The 19,503-nt window shown below is 40.8% G+C and overlaps 1 protein-coding gene across 1 annotated transcript in view; it reads right to left on the bottom strand.

Moving 5' to 3' along the window:
* Nucleotides 1–19,503, bottom strand: part of LOC137294074 (nuclear valosin-containing protein-like) — a 38,261-nt gene that overhangs the window by 13,244 nt on the left and 5,514 nt on the right. The window contains exons 5-16 of the mRNA XM_067825008.1: nucleotides 19,409–19,475; nucleotides 18,029–18,334; nucleotides 16,919–16,997; nucleotides 16,711–16,775; nucleotides 16,056–16,190; nucleotides 9,135–9,236; nucleotides 8,205–8,322; nucleotides 7,621–7,759; nucleotides 7,240–7,377; nucleotides 6,699–6,820; nucleotides 6,181–6,260; nucleotides 5,619–5,741 (exon numbers count right to left, since the gene is read on the bottom strand). Coding sequence (XP_067681109.1) covers nucleotides 5,619–5,741; nucleotides 6,181–6,260; nucleotides 6,699–6,820; nucleotides 7,240–7,377; nucleotides 7,621–7,759; nucleotides 8,205–8,322; nucleotides 9,135–9,236; nucleotides 16,056–16,190; nucleotides 16,711–16,775; nucleotides 16,919–16,997; nucleotides 18,029–18,334; nucleotides 19,409–19,475 — 1,474 coding nt within the window. The remainder of the gene's footprint in view (nucleotides 1–5,618; nucleotides 5,742–6,180; nucleotides 6,261–6,698; nucleotides 6,821–7,239; nucleotides 7,378–7,620; nucleotides 7,760–8,204; nucleotides 8,323–9,134; nucleotides 9,237–16,055; nucleotides 16,191–16,710; nucleotides 16,776–16,918; nucleotides 16,998–18,028; nucleotides 18,335–19,408; nucleotides 19,476–19,503) is intronic.

The following is a 19,503-nucleotide window of genomic DNA, read 5'->3' as shown; positions in this document are numbered from 1 at the left end:
CAGGAAGAAAGGAAGCGACACGATCTCGCTACTGAGAAATTACAAAGAGCACAGGCCGAGTACGCTAAAAAACGCCTCCAGAGGATCGATTTTATTAACGAACAACTCAAGCGTGAAAACCATGCCATTAAAACATTCAACGATGTCGATGAAGCAATGAAAGAATACTGTCTACTAACTGGTAAACAATTGGAACCGCTCAATAAACCCACACTCGCTCAGTACTACACACCATCCAAGGGACAAATGAATCGTGAACTGGGCTTCATAGTGTTGGGTATAGCAGCTACTTCGTTGGTTGCGAAGCAATTAAATTAAAATACCTATATAAGTAAACATGAGACCCGCTCCATACCGATGCGAATATATACTTATGGGGAAGACCGAGGCCTGTGGTAGAAAATGCAGGAATCAGGGGTTCTGTTGTTTCCATATGGGAAGTCCTAACTACACGTGTTCTGTGTGTGGTATCGGGGTTAAAGGACATTACTGTCTATGTAAAGCTCACGGAGCGAACGTAGTCAGACATCAACTCATCTACGAGAATAAAAAAGGCTACATAAAAGAACGTAGGCGACTGCTCAAGATAGCCACTTAAGGGTTACCTCCCCTTACTGTGAACCAATTAGACATTGGTTCTCTTAGGTGTAAACACGATGTCTACTGTAAGCGAGCTCAAGCGGGTCGCAAAACAGAGAGGTGTGATCGGGTATTCTAGAATGCGGAAGTCAGCATTGTTGAGATTACTAGGTTTAGAAGCCCCTCCTACAGTAAAACAATTAAAAGCTCAAGCAAAACAGCTTGGATACACGGGTTATTCAAACCTGGGGAGAGCCGGGTTAACCGCATTGTTATCACATGCCCCCGTAGCACGTCCCACTGTAAAACAACTGAAAGCCGAGGCACACGATTTGGGTTTAGGTGGGTATTCCCGTATGAGAAAACCACAGCTTTTAGAATTATTACGACAGAATAGAGCTATTGACCTACAGTTCGTGCGCACTGAGCGCGCTGTAGGCAACTATTTGAGAGGTTGGCGCATGCACGTTGATAGAAACATAGACATTACAGATATCAAGCCTCTGATAGCTGATAAGGTCAACCAGGAACTAAATAACTTAGGAAGTATCAAGTTTCAGATCACAGTGAAAATGTCGCTCGATAAGCAGGTTGGGAGTACCACTGAGTATGTTCAGCCTTACTTCCGAGGTCAACAAGAGGTCGCCACACATACAGAGACCATTGATACATCAATCGATACCAGTTTTCAGCAGATACGAGAATACCTAGAACGCTACACACACTTGGGGTCCGGGTGGGTTGTAGATAAAATCGATAATGTCTATCTAGACATAGCTAACTACGTGCCGTTCAGAGGCGGGTCATACCTAGCCTTGCCTCCCTACTATAGGAACAAACATGCTATAGTAAACGTTAAGAATAGAGGAAACGATTGCCTGAGGTTAGCTATCAGGTCAGCCTTATTTCCAGCTGACACTAATCCGAACAGGCCTTCTAATTATCCCCAAGACGATGGGCTCAACTGGGATGGTATAGATGAACCCACCCCCATATCCCAGATCACTAAAGTAGAAAAACAGAATAATCTGGCTATAAATGTCTTTGGGCACGAAGGTAACACAACAATAGTACACAGGGTCAGCCCGGTGAAGGATCGCCAAGTTATCAATATATTCATGATCCAACGAGGTGAAAAGTATCACTACACATGGATAAAACACTTTAGCAAGCTGTTGTATGACCAATCAGCATACAAAGGAAAGACCCACTTCTGTGAACGATGTCTACATGGCTTCACCCGAGCTGATTTATTAGAATCCCACCGGGATGATTGTCAAGGTGTGGGGCAGACGGCCATACGAGTCGACATGCCTAAGGAAGGTGATAATATCCTAAAATTCAGTAACCACAAGAACCAAATGTCTGTGCCTTATATTATATATGCCGATTTCGAAGCCTTGGTGGTGGGGGATACCCCCAGTGGTGCCGCCGGTACCTTTACCCACAAAACACAAGAGCATAAAGCCTGTTCGTTTGGATACATTGTCGTCCGTTGTGACGGGGAAACGAAAGCTCCGGTAGTGTATAGGGGGCCTGACGCGGCTGAAAGGTTTCTAAAGTGTTTGCAGGAGGAAGAAAAAATTATTAGGAATGCATTGTATAAAATCGCTCCCATGCGTCTGACCCGAGTCGACAGGCTAGCCCACGCTAGTAGCACTAACTGTCACGTGTGTGAATCACCACTTAACGGTGATTCGGTGAGAGATCACTGTCACATAACTGGTAAGTATAGAGGTGCCGCTCACAACGCGTGCAACCTCAAGCTTAAAATCAACCCTAAGACAATAAACATCCCCGTTGTCTTTCACAACTTGAGAGGGTACGACTCACACTTGATCATGCAGGCCATCGCGAAAATCGATGGTAATATAACGTGCATCCCCAACAACATGGAGAGATACATCTCCTTCAGCTTAAACGGACTTAGGTTCATTGACTCGTTTCAGTTCCTCCTGTCGTCACTCGACAGTCTGGTCAAGGCCAACAATACCTTCCCTATCACCGATCGATACACAGACGCCGAGACTAGACCCCTGCTTATGAGGAAGGGTGTGTACCCCTATGAGTACATGGATAGTTGGGCTAAGTTCACCGAGACCAGACTACCCCCTATTGACTGCTTTTATAGCAAGCTGAATGAGGCGTCCGTCTCACGAGATGATTACTCGCACGCGACTAATGTATGGAATAAACTGGGTTGTAAGAACCTGGGTGATTATCACGACCTGTACTTGAGGACAGATGTACTGCTGTTAGCCGACGTGTTTGAAACGTTTAGGCGGACATGTTTCAAGCAGTATAAACTCGACCCCGCATGGTATTACACCAGCCCAGGTCTGTCGTGGGACGCCTTGCTTAAAAAGACCGGAGTTAATTTGGAATTGCTCACAGATTACGACATGCACCTATTCATTGAGAAAGGCTTGCGAGGTGGGATTTCCATGGCATCCAAACGATACGCGAAAGCAAATAATCAATACGTGAAAGGTTACGATCCTAACAAGCCAACCAATCACATTCTCTACCTCGACGCAAAGAACCTGTACGGCTGGGCCATGAGCCAGTATCTACCTACAGGGGGATTCGAATGGGTACCCCACGATGTTATGGGGGTTGCACCAGATTCGAACAAAGGGTATATCCTCGAGGTTGACTTAGAGTATACCAAGGAATTACACACATCGCACAACAGCTACCCCCTGGCTCCCGAACGTATGAGGGTTAACCCAGACTGGATGTCTGAGTACCAACATAACTTGTTAGGTGGGCGTGTGACAGACGTTGAAAAACTCGTGCCTAACTTAATGAATAAGACCAAGTACATCGTTCACTATCGCAACCTACAGCTGTACCTGTCGTTGGGTATGAGGCTGACCAAAATACACAGGGTGCTCATGTTCGACCAGAGTCCATGGATGGAGCCCTACATCAGAATGAACACAGACCTACGAAAAAAAGCCACCAGTGATTTTGAGAAAAATCTCTACAAGCTCATGAACAACTCGGTGTTTGGTAAGACTATGGAGAACCTGAGGAAACGCGTGACCGTGAAGCTGGTTCGGTCGAGTGAGGAAGACAAGCTCAGGAGATTGATAGCCAGTCCGGCATTCAACCGTAGTAAGATATTCACAGACAACCTGGTTGCCCTACACATGAAGAAAAGCCACATAAAATTCAACCGGCCTGTTTACGTGGGGATGAGCATCCTCGATTTATCCAAACAGCTGATGTACGACTTTTACTACAACGAGCTCAAGAAACAGTACGGCGACAGGTGTGAAGTGCTGTACACTGACACGGATTCCCTGCTGATGGAGATTCGAACCGAGGACGTGTACGAGGACATGAAAAAACACCTCGATTTATACGACACCAGCGACTACCCTAAGACCCATGCCCTACACAGTACGGTAAATAAAAAGGTCCTAGGTAAAATGAAGGACGAGTGTGCTGGCACGCCCATAGCCGAGTACATAGGTTTGAGACCTAAGATGTACTCCATACTGAAAGCCGACAATAGTGAGATCCGGAAGGCTAAGGGGGTTAAGAAGTATGTGGTGAAACAACACATCAAACACGCCAGATTCAAGGAAGCCCTGTTCAAGACCCGTACCTTTAGACATAAAATGAACACACTTAGAAGTGATGGACATAAGATATACGGACTGACTATAAACAAGACGTCCCTGTCGCCTATGGACACGAAACGTTGGATAGCTATTGATGGGATAAACACATACGCGTATGGACATGAAAAAATTTGAGGCTATTTACTACAGCCCGCGTGGGTACTGGAAAGGAGCTAGCGCAGTAGATAAGCTAGCTAAAATAGCGCGAGTACCCCCGGAGGAAGCCAAAGCGTGGCTTGAAAAACAAGCCCTGTGGCAGATCTATTTGCCGGCACCACGCTACGTGCCTAGAAGGAGGTTCGGTATTAACATACCTAATAGCGTTCACCAGGCAGACCTACTGTTCCTACCCCACGACAAGAGGTACAAGTATGCCTTAACCGTAGTGGACGTAGCCAGTCGTTACAAGGAAGCCGAACCCTTGACCACGAAAGATTCGGCCCAGGTAGCCAGAGGATTCGAACGCATATACAAACGCAGCCCACTGACGTGGCCAACAGAGCTGCAAGTTGACCCCGGACGGGAGTTCATGGGTGCCGTGTCACAACTGCTAGCCAAACACGATACAAAGGTCAGGCGTGGCACGGCCGGAGCCCATCGCAGCCAAGCCATAGTTGAGAGATTTAATAGGACTTTGGCGGAGCGCTTGTTCGGCTATCAGTATGCTAGGGAGATGGCCACCCCTGGAAAACGATCGACTGAATGGGTCACGAGATTACCCAAGGTGGTGTCGGCAATCAACCATGAAGTCACCCGTCTCACCGGTAAGAAAGCGGCAGACGCTATCAAACTAAAATCAATAGTTGCAGAGTCGGCCGCTCCATTGCGTGGGAAGGAGAAACAGATACCAGATAGGGCCCTAGTGAGGTATCTATACCAGCCGGGGGAACACGAGGGCGATAGTCGTAAGCGAGCCACCGATCCTATATGGTCAGTCAAAACTTACAACATAGATAAAGTGGATATAAAAGCCGACGAACCTAACTTGTACTACTTGAGGGATGGGCCGGGTAGGGGGTTTGTAAGAGAAGAATTATTGATCGTACCGTATGGCACAGTGTTACCTCCTACCAAGGCACAGTAATTACCGCCAACTTTTTTGTAGTAGGGGTAATAGTAGCAAGAGCTAATGGCCCAACCAAAGCCTTATTTAGTAAATAAGGCTTTGTAGAGACATTTCTTGAAAGTGTTTTAAAACCCCTATTCCCTATACTACTGTAACTCAACATTCACTCCAAACCTATATATTTATATACAGTAAAGAGACAAGTATGCAAGCCATTATATTCCTTAATGTAATGTATTGAAAAAATTTGTTCAAATAACTACATTTTTATAATATTTTCATACCACTAAAATTTATGACAAATCAAATCTATACAATAAATTTTGCAGAAATACCCATACCAGAATGGCAAGTTGTAGTTCTTCCCTCACTGAGTGGAGAGCCCCGATGTCAGACCATGTCACATCAGGAATTGTGGCAAAGCCTTCACGCTTAGCTGATGGCTGCACATGCTTTAACGACTCCTGGTGAATGAAACATATACAAGTTGAATTCCCATAAATGTTAATACAGCATGGAAATAGGACAATAATGCAGTGAACAATCCTGAGCAAAGGTTGTGTTACATGCCATTCTGAACAATATTTCATGATAACTTGGCCACATGTGCCCTTTGAACAATGACTTATAAAATAAAAACATTATTTCAAGTGCCTTCTTTCCAGGAGGTCCTGTTTGACAAAACATTAATACTAATACTAGTCAAAGTCAATGATGCACAATAAATATGTCTGTCACTGTGTTCCATACAAGTAGGATCAAGTGTTGTGCTGCATCACAAATACAATGAAAAAACAAAAATATTAATGGGCATGTCAGCAAAATATGACACAGTACTAAGAACAATCTCCAAACACCCTCTATAACACATCTTCATGTGACGATACGGCAGACTGCACATACCTCAAAGTCCTCCATCTTGATGAAAAGATCCTGTAACTGCTTTTCTGACAATGGAGGCTGATCCCGTAACCATGACAACACTAAAACACATTAAACAAACTGGAGGATATACAGATAAGATTTGTTTGTTTGTTGTTTAATGCCACACTCAATGATATTCCAGCTATATATTGGCAGTATAGAATAAGAAATCCATCTTACAAGATAGTTCATTTTACCAAATTCTAATAAGACAACAATCACATCAACCTGACACAATCCACATGTCAATTTTACCAGACAATTATTATCTACAGCAGTTGTTATTTCCCCTGATTCAAATATAAACAAAAGCCAAGTACATCATAAGTTAGAAAGGAAGTAACTCTTTGAGTCTCTTAAAGAAACTACCTATTTCTTCCACAATCTTCTTACTACAGATTTTTGGCAGTCACCTATGCCAGCCTTGTTGTTTAAAAACATGAATCTTCAACGTAAGTCATGGAAATTTAAAGTCAAACTAAGGATTGCATGCTGACCTGATGCAAGTTCTGGAGACATGTGTTTCCTGCTGCCAGGGCAGTCTCCTATACTGTTGTTGCCCAGCTGGTTTGAAGTTGAAGGGGACATCGCTTTCTCCTTTTGCAGTTCCTGAAATACCCTGAAACACCACACTGGTGTCAAAACTCTGTCTTTGTATATAATCTTGCTATGACTTTCCTGCTTTGGTCAACATGCTATATATGAAAAAAAAAATTAGTTTCTAATGCTGCAAACTAGATTTCAAAGTGCATAGTTCAAACAGGATTAAGCATTGTTGCATACAGGCTTGATTTCACTGACAAAACAACAAAAATCAAACTGCTGAGTCTGAAAACTTATTCTCAATTAACACTCTCAAGAAAAATGGGAGATAACAATGCATAATAATGCAAACTCGTACACATTATGAAACAAAGCTTAAGATGCTTTAAGGCTCAACATTAACTGTAATCCAGTTCATAATAACATCTGGACATCTCGACATCATTGGATGTTGTGTAGAGTATTAACCCCTACTACAGTGTATCTCACACCTACTTGTTGACTGCAATCATAGCTGCCTCCCTGGCCAAGGCCATCAGGTCTGCTCCAACAAAACCTGGGGTGTTGTGAGCCAGATGCTGGAAGTCAAAGTCTTCTGTCAAACGTAGACCTCGACACAGCACCTGCAGGATCCTAAAATGTGGCTCTCTATTAACACTTTGTAACAGAACTGATCAGGTAAGTTTGTTTGTTTCTCACTTGTTGTTTAAGGCCACACCAAGAAACATTCCAGTTATATGACACCTGAGCGTAAATAGTTGAAACAAGGAAATCAAGTGATTGATATTATGATCAATCTCTGCCAAATACATACTGTACTTTTTTCAGTTTCAAATGTGCAACTTAAGACATACATGCCATTAGAGAGTATAATACCTCATTCTTGCATTTTCATCAGGGATCCCAAGAGAGATCTCTCTATCAAACCTGCCAGCTCGCCTTAGGGCAGGGTCAAGAGAGTCAGGTCTATTAGTTGCTCCTATCACTAACACTGGGGCTGTCTTTGTGTTCAGATCTGAGAGGAAATGAAATGACAGTTAAACCAGTACTTGCACCAACATCAATTGTTTCCTTCCTTCAAGGCCAGGACCACATATTCTCTGTAGTTCCACACTTATTAAAACTTCTGATTGCCAAATTATGCATTAACTGTTCTAAATAAATAAATCCCTCCGCATATCATAACTGCAATGTGTTAGGAAGAATGAAGAAAAATGAAGAGCCATCATTATAAAGATAAATAAGACATGTCAGACATTGTTTACATATTTGAAATGACACGAAAACCTGATACATGATGGTGTCATTGGTTCACTACTGTAGAAATGTTAACATTAACACAGTCCTTGTAATGATGAATGCAGAAAAAAAACAAGCATCTACAGGTCCAAAATATACAGTAATCGCTGGGCACTTTTGGTTTGGAGTCACAGGTGCGGTTTGACCAAGAGACTACTTACCATCCATACATGCCAGCAACTGAGCTACAATCCTCCTTTCCATGTCCTTCGATGCTGTCTCTCTCTTTGGGGTGATGGCATCAATTTCATCTATGAATACGACACAGGGGGCACAGCCCTGGAACACAATCACAGCAAAACCACAGATTGCAGACAGGTGTGAGTTCACAACTAATCACTGATTTAGGGCTAGATTTAAAGTCCAACTTGATGAGAGAGTTTCTGTCTAATCTGTCATATGTATACAAGAGTAGTTATTAAGCTTTCAAACCAATAACAAAGAACTGGGATTTGTAAAATTGCATTTCTACGTCAGGTGCACACACCAATATCAAAGACAAAGGAAATGAAAATCTTTAACAGCAGCAGTTGACAGGCTGGCCTTTGTGTGCACACAGTTTCATTAAAGAATATCAACCAATTTTAGAGATATGGTCTAGGCAAATGTACAACTAAGAACAGAGGCAAAGTCAAACTTGTTGCCATGGAAACAGGAAATGAATTCATTTTCTTAAAATTTCCAAATTACAAAAGGCACCATTTCAGTACTTAGTAATACATGTACCGGTTTGGATGAAAAATCTTTCAAAGTTTTCAAGTTGTGCTCTGAAACAAAGTCCACACCTTTCTTTTGAAACTAAGGTCCATTAACTCAAGAAAAATAAAAATGTCCAAAATCTGTACATGGCGAAAGGCATCAGGTAAGATTCTGTTTGATATAGCTACAAATCATTTGGTTCAAAAATATAGAATGTTTTACGAGTTATGCTCCAGAAGCAAAATTATTACGGACAGGCAGACGAACAGACAGATGGATGAATTCATGGACGGACAGATGAGGTATTGACTCTACCCCGACAAGGATGGACAGATGGATGGATGGATGAGCCATGGATTATGATCAGCATCATCTAGTGGATCTGTACTTACAACAGCTTTTTCAAACAAGTCCCGGATCTGTTCTTCCGACTCTCCTGATACCCCTGACACAATCTCTGTTGCAGCAATCTTGATGAAGGGCATCTCAAGCTCCTGAACAGAGACAGAAAATATATCACCCCAGTTAGAGTATTATTTATATACCTATGGACCTTCTTAATCAGTTGGGGATTACTACTCATGCTTGCTGTGGTAATAATATCTGCATTTAAAATTGCGCCAAACTCTATTCACGAGGTAAGTGCTCATAGCGCTAACAGGCAGGCATATTATTACCCTGGATAACCCAGGAAGATTACAATAACATGACTTATCTTGTCGGGTACCCATTTTCTGCTGGGTGAACACAGGAAACCTTTGAACAAACTCACTTGCCCTCATGTGAAACCATATGTATCACATGCTTCGTTGTGGGGCAGGACTGCAGACACTCTCAGGAGTCAAGCTGCCATACACGATTACCCATCCAAGGACTGTCTGCACTCAACGTTGCTTAACTATATCTGATTTGTGACCCGAGCGCTGTGCACAGGACCACACACCGCCAATTGTTAAATTGGGTTCACTGTGTGTCGTCAAATGCTGTGCTGTTCTGAATACTGACAGGCCACTACACAGAACTGTAAATGTTACATTTCCATCAATGTCTTTATTGAAAGGATTGTCACTCACACAGTCATGTGCACATCTGTAAAGATTCCATGACACACAGACGAACACATGTGCTCAACACGTAAGGATGCTGTTACAAACAGACACACACATACTATATCTATAAGGATGCCATGACACACATGTACTATATCTGTATGGATGTCATGACACAGATGGACATATATACTCTAACTGTAAGGATGTTGTAACACACCGACACATGTACTACATCCATAAGGATGCCATGACATACTATAACTGTAAGGATGTCATGACACACAGATGAACACATGCTATGACCATGAGGATGCTGTAACATCCTGTAAGGATAACAATGACTGAAGAACACAGTAACAAAGAACAGTTTCATAATATTGGACACAGAATAAATGATGAAAGAGAATAACCCTTACTGGAACACTTTGTATTATTTTTACACTTTTTACTGGATCATTTGTCACAATAAAATGATTATTTTAGAAAGACTAGGATGTATCGTGAAGTTTCCGTCGCAAAAATTTCTGTGTAAAGCAAGCACAGAAGCCACAGCTCTCACTTTGTGTGGATTGGCGACTTGTGGTGGTTCACGTCCTGCTGCTTGATATGCTCATGTTCTCATCCAAAGATGTACATGAGATTTCTGTTGATGTCTCTGTAGACAACGGAATAAATAGATGCTTAAAGTTTTGATTCCTTGTTTGTGTCCATTTTAAATAAATCTCAAGAGCTCTAACTGGACACAAACATACACCTTGTATATTGTGTGGTCTGAGCACTGTAAATAACACTGGGATATAAAAGTGTCTATCAGGTTGTCTGATTTTTAGCAAATAAAGTCCAATGTAGTCCCAGGTGTACCATATCACAATTTGTTGAACCTCACAAAATCAAATGCGTGAATTTCTGACATCATGGCAGCTGTGGATAAGGCAATTAAAAATAGTGTCTTTTGTGTCAAATAGGATGTCTGATCCAATGGTTCGTATTGCTCATAAGTGAGGTGTTACAAAACAACATTAAGATTCCAGAGCTGGAGCTATGAATTTCTGTCGCTGATCCTCCAATATGAATGAACAAAACGTTTCCATTTGTCATCATACATATTGCCCGTAGACCTGTGTAGAACGAAAGTAACTGCCTTTGCCACCCTCTCAGAATATCCCTGTTTTTTTCAAACACGTTTTGATATGATTCATACATGTAGCTGGAATACTCCTGGATTCTTGTGCGCTTGTTTGGTATGCTGATGTACTTGCAGATTTGACCAATCTGGTAGTTTCATTTGTCAATTCCAGAGTTCTTGAAGGAGTATGAGAAACCACATTGATGCTAGCCAGTAGGCGCGACCTAACACAGTTGTAACATTGTTGCCAGGTTGATTTTCACCAGTACGCGAAGTAGGGGGCGTGGTGGGCGAGCTGTCTAAGGCGCCAGGCTACTAATCCAGCGAGCTTGGAGGTGCTGGGATCAAGTCCACCTGTGACCAGGTGTTGAAACCTTGGAGTCAACTTTGTGTGCAGACTCTTTCAGTACTGTCACAACCCCTAGTGTGCAGTACACAACCCTGTGCACTTAATAGAACCCACAAATCCTTTGGTAGATGACCAGATGGTGGCTACATGAATACGTACAAATACCTAGTTGCGGGTATAGCAACGTGCAGTAAACATGGACAAAGTACTGTGACTATGTGTCCCAGTCCATCCAGCTGTGAATGGGTACCACATGGGATGGGAAAGCCACACTAACTCAGTGCACCTGTTAAGGCTGCAAGAGTTGTATGGTCCCCAGGGAGTTCAGATTGAAAATACGATGTGCCGTTGTTATGGACATCCAATGATCGAGGGGAAAAAAGCGCCCTTGAGCAGTTGAACTAACTGCATATCGGCGCTATACAAATACCTAGTTGAATTAATACCGGAGGTGGGAATGTATATGCGTTCAGGCCTCCCCAAGAAATGCTGAGTGAGTCTGTTGCCCATGCTCGAATATCTACGACTGGAGAAACAAACTAAAATAAATCTATCAGTGGAGATCCTGTAGCCGAAGTGATGAGCTGAAACGCTTCTCGGGGCAGCATCCATTCTGTTGGAGATGGTTGACTCAAATGAGAGAGAGTGTCTGCAAGAATGTTCTTTAATCCTGGAATATGAGATGCTTTTATGTAAACGTTCAACCCCTCGACTATGTTCAATAGTTGAAAAGTCAGTTAAAGCAGATTTAACAATCTCATTGATCCTTGCTTGTTTATGTAATATGCCACTTTGGAGTTGTCCATTTTGACCATAAGATAAGATAAGATAAGATAATACTTTATTATCCCGAGGGAAATTTTGGTTACATCGTAAACAAAACACTGAATCACAACATACTTTACAAGAACGCTAAAATCATGCACATATAGATAAATACCATATAAAGAGCACTAAGATGTTGCAGTAAGATAGGACTAACATGCTGCGATAAAAGGTGAAAACAGTTTGTAAAAAAGAAGCCTCATGGGATAAGATGGTAAAAAAGTTATAAAAAATATAAACTGTTGTTAAAATAGCGAATACCAGCTGGTACAAAAGAATGACGGAACCTGTTTGTTCTGGCTGCTGGCATGCGCAGACGGCATCCTGATGGAAGAAATTCAAAATCATAATAGAGAATGTGAGAGCTGTCATTTACAATTTTCTGCACTTTTTTAACAATTTGCTGCTCGTAAATTTGGCCGATAGGAGTTACTGATTCTGAACCAATGATTTTGCGTGCTGTGTCAACAATTTTGTTGAGTTTAGCTTTGTTTTGAACAGACAGGTTACCAAACCAACAAAGAAGATTGAAAATTAAAATACTTTGTATAAAGGTTTTGTAGAAAAGAACCATGAGTGAACAATCAATTCTAAAAGTGTTTAAACGACGAAGGAAGTACAACCGCCGCTGACCTTTCTTGTAAACATAATCAACGTTATCATTCCAGGATAATCTTGAATCAAGGACAGTGCCCAAATACTTGTATGTGTTTACAATTTCAATATCTTCGTTGTTGATTGAAATCTGGGCCAAAGGATTACAAGTTTTTCTGAAATCAATAATCATTTCTTTTGTTTTCTTAGTATTTAAGATCAAAAAGTTGTCTTTACACCAATTTGTAAAGTTAGATACTTCATTTTTGTAGTCAAGGTCAGCAGATTTAAGAAGTGAAACAATAGCTGCATCATCAGCAAATCTGATGTTAAAACAGTTTGTTGTTTTAGTAACACAATCGTTGGTGTAAATTATAAACAGAATGGGTGATAAAACACATCCTTGTGGTGCTCCAGTAGACAGGTTGGCAGTGGAAGACTTCATTCCGTTCACAGTAACACACTGAGGTCTGTCAATCATAAAGGCGTTTATCCATTTGACTAAGTTACTGTTTACACACAAATTCGAAAGTTTTGACAGAAGCAAATGGGGTTGAATAGTTTTAAAAGCAGATGAGAAGTCCGCGAAGAGGATTCTAACGTATGTACCACTGGTTTCCAGATGTTTGTAGATGAGGTTCAGGAGAGTAAGCGTAGCGTCGTCTGTACCCCGTCTTTGTCTGTAGGCAAACTGGAGTGGGTCGAGTTGGTCTTCTACTTCTCGCATTAGTAGCTTTTTGATAATCCGTTCAAGACTCTTCATGGCAACAGACGTAAGGGCAACTGGACGATAGTCATTACACACTCTGGGATTTTGTATCTTCGGAAGTGGAACAATGTGAGATGTTTTCCATATGACAGGTATCTGATGTTGGAGAAGAGTTTTTTTGAAAACACATTGAAATATGTCGCATAGCTGATCACAACATTCCTTAAGAATCACAGGAGCTAATTTATCTGGACCGGTACTTTTGCGACTGTTCAAGTTTCTGAATGTTTCTCTCACGTCATCAGCAGAAATGTCAAGATGATCACTGACAGCCAGGTTATCCAGAATAACACTTCTTTCATCCGAGAAATCATTAACATCGAAACGCGAATAAAAGTCATTAAGCTCGTTAGCAAAAGCAAAACTGTCACTCACATTGATCTCCGATTGTTTCATATTAGTTCCCAGAATGGTTTTGAGACATTTCCATCCGTCCCGAAGATTGTTTCCTCGGAATTTAGATTCTAGTTTTTCCTTATAACGAATCTTACACTCCTTGGAACAGTGTACAATATCCTTTTGCACTGATTTAACTCCAAGTTTGTCTCCAGCACAAAACGCACGTTTCTTCTCACACAACAAAGATTTCAGTTCTTTTGTCACCCATGGTTTGTTGTTGGGGTAGATCTTGATTGTTTTAGATGGTATAATAGAGTCCACGCTGAAGTTTATGTAAGAGGTTACAACATCACACAGTTCGTCAACACTATCAGAGTCCTGCTCGAATACATCCCAAGCTGTACTGTCAAAGCACGCTTTCAACTTATCAAGGTCTTCAGGGGAATATATTTTCACTGATTTCACCACTAAGTTTGGGAGCATCCGCTGATAGCATATCCAGTTTGTTCACAGACTCACACAATGCATCTGTAGCACGTTTGTTATTTCCATCGGGTGGAATATAAACCACTGTTACAAATACCTGTCCGAATTCCCGGGGGAGATAGAACGGTCTGAAAGACACACATAACAGTTCTATATCAGGCGTACAGAGAGTATCCCGTACCACATAATTTGTGCACCATTTAGAGTTGACATACATGCATACACCGCCTCCACTAGATTTACCAGATCTTGCTTCATCTCTGTCCTGTCGAATCGGGGCACTAAATCCATCGAGGCAAAGGTTAGCACTGTCAATACTCTCTGTTAACCAGGTTTCCGAGAGTATTACATTCCTTAATGCTTTCGACCAATGTACTACCACGTTGATTACAGCCTTCGTTTCCAACTGATTGATGAGCAACTGTCAGTCTTGTTAAGGACATCATGTGTTGCGGGAATTGTTCCATGGAGAGTCCATTGAGCAATCAATGACAGTCACTGCAGGTGCCTTCGTGGCAGCCTGTTCTTTCACAAAGCATCAATCCATTAAGGACATTACGTGTTGTGTGAATTGTTCCATGGAGAGTCCTTTGCTGAATGTGCAGACCTCCATGGAGGTGAGTATTCTTCTGAGAATACAGATGCCTCTTCTCACCTACAATGCAGGTGTGCTGTATTGGCAGTGTTGTCATCCACTGAAGAAAAGACGTCTGTGTCAGAGGTAGATCATCTGATGATTTATGTTGATTTATCTGATGCATAATTGTGCAGGTGAAATTCTTGCTTTCAAGGCAGGTTGCAATCTGTTGGTGAGAGGTACTTCTGGCAGAAGTATAAGAGGTTCCTCAAATATTTCTGCTTTACCCGGAGACACAATATCCTGCATGAAGGAACAAGCCTTTGTAGTAGTAGATGATGATGATTTAAATCATTTACCCTTTGATACAGATGATTCCCTTGATATAGATTTCTTCTTAGTTGCTGCAGAATCTGTCACCAAATCGGAGTCATTCTCCTGAATAACACCCGGCATTGCACTACATTACAATTACAAATATCAGCTGTAGCAATCAGCATACTTTTTTTTAGCGCAATCATTGGCCGTATCAGACAACACTGATGGATACCGTCTAAGAATGGCAAACAAATATTGATTAAAGTCTTCAAGCGAGAAAAGCCGAAGAAGATCACAGCGGATGTTGGACAAACAAACCATATTGCAAGATGGACATGATCAGTGTGGACTGGATGCTGAAAACCAGTATCTACAACTCAAACCAGTTTTCATCTAAATGTAAGGAAAGTATGAACCATGGTTGCAAGTTGAAAACATGTATAAAATATGTATATTATACACAAAAGTTTTACATCATACAATTATTCATAGAGATTGAAAACTAGTCCGAAAATGTGAGAGAAAAGTGCTGTATAGCGACCCAAGTCGCCCACAAAACCTTCCTGTTGGGCAAAGAAGGAGACAGTGACAAATGTGGCTGGTCATGTGACCAATATTGGCACCAAAACATAGAGGAAAGGAAGGATACTCGTGGGTGAGTGTGATTTTATGTCCTCTTTACAAGAAGGAAACTTCAAGGGATTTCAAGTGTTCCACTAATGTTCGAATAAAAGAGGGAGCCAAGCAATTAAGCATGTAAGCATGAGTCAGAATAAGGAAAAATTTTGAAATATGGTAAGATGGTTAGAAAGCAATAAATCTGATGCTAATAGCCATAAAGATAAACAACAAGTTTTACTGCTCTTATATGAACCTACCCCTGCAATGGCATGAGCAAGGAGTGTTTTGCCACATCCTGGAGGTCCATGCAGTAGAAATCCTCGGGGTGGGGTCACCCCCAGCTTCTGGTAGACTTCAGGGTGCTTCATGTGCACCAGCAACTTGCATATGTCCTGCACACAGGGAGATCATTGTTTACTTAACAGAAAATAGATAGAGAGAGCTCATGAACATTTTGTGGGGTTGAGGGTGTTTATAAAAGGTAGAGGTTGAACAAATATTTGACTTCATAAATATGTTTAAGGACATCCTTATTGTATTCATCTGATTCCTTTACACAGTGAGTGAGTAAGAAATACTCTTGGCCACAAATTTGGGTGATGCTTAATATAACTACAGAGACATTGATTTCACCATAGCTTGCCTGAGTCAGACCAACAACAATATCATAGATATGTGGTCTGTATACAGACCTCGAACAATTTATCCTCCAAGGTGTAACGTTTATTCATTGTAAATGTCCTGTTCCCCAGTTCAAGACAGTGAAATGAAATAAATAACTTGCTTTCACTTTGAAAAAAACACGAATCACCTCTTTTAATACGAAACTGTCTAGACAACTTCACTACATACAGGGAAAAAATTGACTCTTTAGCATAGAAAGTGGACAGATCCAAGGAAAGAAATCCCTACCTGCAGTGTAGCATCATTCCCTCCCACATCATGGAACGTAACACTCGACATCTGCACTGCAGGTCCTGTAACAGTTCAGTTTAATGCTGCTTTGAACAGACATAGTATGGTGCATCAACTAATGTCAGCAGTATACAAAGAAATGCACATCATACATCATCTATATTACAGGACAACAAACAGGTGACTGATCCAGTCTAGTGATCACCTTTTTTCTTCTCCTCTCGTTTATCACCTAGCTTTCCGACTTTCTTCTTCCCACTCTTCATAACCTCCTCTTTCTGGGGCTGAAACAGACATTACACTGAAATTAACCCATGTTTGTACGGGATAATGACAACCAGTGATCCCGAGCACCAATCGCCACATCACCAATGAAGATGAACAGTAAGAATGTATCTCTATTTGATACATGCTGGAGCCATCAACAATTTCTGTATCACATCTGCATCCACATCCCAGTCACTACCAAACATTTTGTTGTCTCCAGGTAGCTACTGGTTATAACAGTCACCATGGGTCTGTTCCTTCAACACCATAAAAGAAGTCTCACCAAACATTCAAGAGTACTATTCATCAGCAGATGCTGTTCACAGATGTCTTGAACTGTGTGTTATAAAGATATTGAAGGCAGGGAAAATCTCATCATGTATTAAATACTGGCACTGAAGCTCTTTGTACTGGTGAAGACATTCAAAGTAAGTAAGTCTCTGTTAATTTTGAGCAGGAATATGACATTTACTTTCATATTTACACTTGCTGTCTACTTTTCATTCAACATCATGTTTTGTGCATGATTATATATGTACTGTAATAAGTAATAAAATTCTGATATTAGAGCTATTTATATAGACCATGCATACTGATTATCATTTTATGAATGTCAATGGGTTACCAATAAATACTGAAGAAGTAACTTCAAGCAAAAAATTACTATATAACAAACAATGACAGGTATGATTGTGACCTAAAAATGAAAGATATCAACATATTTCACATCAGTGGTGAGTGATGACACATTAAAGCTTGGATTACCAGCAAAATGCCGTCAAGAGTGTTCTTTAGGACCACTTCATGAATAAAGATGTAACTCTGAGTATTTTCCCAAGTAATTTTGTATATAATTTCATCACAATTATTCACATAATTTCCATATCAATCATTATTAATAATGATTCCCATCAACAATATTTCTGATTAATAATCTTTTAGCCGTCCCTATCTGATTGTGACAACGGAAGAAGCTTGGTGTCTGATAAAAATCTTTGTCCCTTCAAAGAACATGAAAAGATGTGTCAACAAATTGACAACACCTTACCTTCTCTGACGTTGGTGTGTGCAACATTGACTTGCTTGAGTCAATGATACTAACATCTTGGTCTTTGTTACGCTCACAAACATTGTCAGTGATGCCATCAACATCATTGTATGTCGTTTTTGGAGTCCCTCTGTCAATATACCATCCTCCAACCTTGGATGATGATATATGTGTATTTTCCCCACTTTTAATGTCAACAGACAAAGGACTGCTTTCCTTGTTTGCTTGAGACTTTTCATCAGACTTCTTGTTTACTGGTGAACTTTTGTAGAAATCAGACATCAGGGAATTCATTGCATTGGAGTCCTAGACAGTAGAATTACAATAGTTCTCATTAGGGTTAGCCATGAAAAGGATGATAAGCATGATAATGGCACTGAGGAAGAAAAGTCAGTATTTAAGGGACCTTGGGGTGCTGGAAAATTTCATACACTACTTCTTCAGTCATTAAACAATCATTATAAGCTCCCCTTCTAAGGATGTACATTTACATACTTCTTTTAAAGAAAAAGACACAGTCATCAATATCCCCCACATTACCTCCAATTTCAGTCGAAGTCAAACTTGTTGCCATGGAAATGCCAAAAATATTTCATTCAGAATTCCAAAACTATCAAAAGGCACCAGTACACCACTAGACTAATCTACGTGTCAAGTTTGGTGAAGAAATATGGAAGAGTTCTGCTCCAGAAAAGATAAATGTGCATGAACGGACGGGGTGCATTTTAATATCCCTGCAAAACACGTTGCGGGGTTAATTGAGAGAGTACGTTTATTACTGATGTATCTCTCAAAACACACCATCCTTTGTCAGTTGCCCTTATTAGTCAGAATAATAGTAGATATTGAAAACGAAATAATTGCTGATATTTTTTAACACCTTTCAGGAGCTCTGAACTAAACAAAATGCTAAAATTGTAATGATTGCTCTCTTTCTGCTAATGGGCAAACATCTGTGATTCGCCTTTTACTTTTAGAAATTGGGAAGTATATTCCTGCCTGACAATGTACAAAAATCAGTATTGAAATGTCACACTCACAAAATAAAAGAAAGTGTTATCCATAAAGTGTGTTCAATACAATAATCATGATAATGGGCAAACAGTTCTCAACAGCAGTGAAAGGCAGTGACAATAAACATTTTAGAATCATGTGAAAACAACTGTCAGCCTAAATGAGCCCCACACAAAGTAAACATTGTTGCATAAATCATGTTGTTGTTCTTGTTGTTGCAGCAGCTGCAGCAACAACAGGAGGGATGTATTAAGTCACAGGATTTCCATCACAAATCTGTAAGAGGGAATATTTGATAGCATGTGATCCAACTAATTTCCAAGGAAATGTCAGCTGCAACACTGATTGTGGAAAAGATCTGCATACCTCAAATTTGGTATAGTCTGGATTATCTGATGAGAAACTGTTGCTGTCTGAATCAGAGTCATCTGAACTGAAACAATAACAAATTCAAACAAAGA

Source organism: Haliotis asinina, chromosome 8, assembly GCF_037392515.1.
Source record: "Haliotis asinina isolate JCU_RB_2024 chromosome 8, JCU_Hal_asi_v2, whole genome shotgun sequence".
Taxonomy (NCBI): domain Eukaryota; kingdom Metazoa; phylum Mollusca; class Gastropoda; order Lepetellida; family Haliotidae; genus Haliotis; species Haliotis asinina.
The sequence above is the reverse complement of the archived record's forward strand: the minus strand, read 5'-3'. Positions and strand labels throughout refer to the sequence as shown.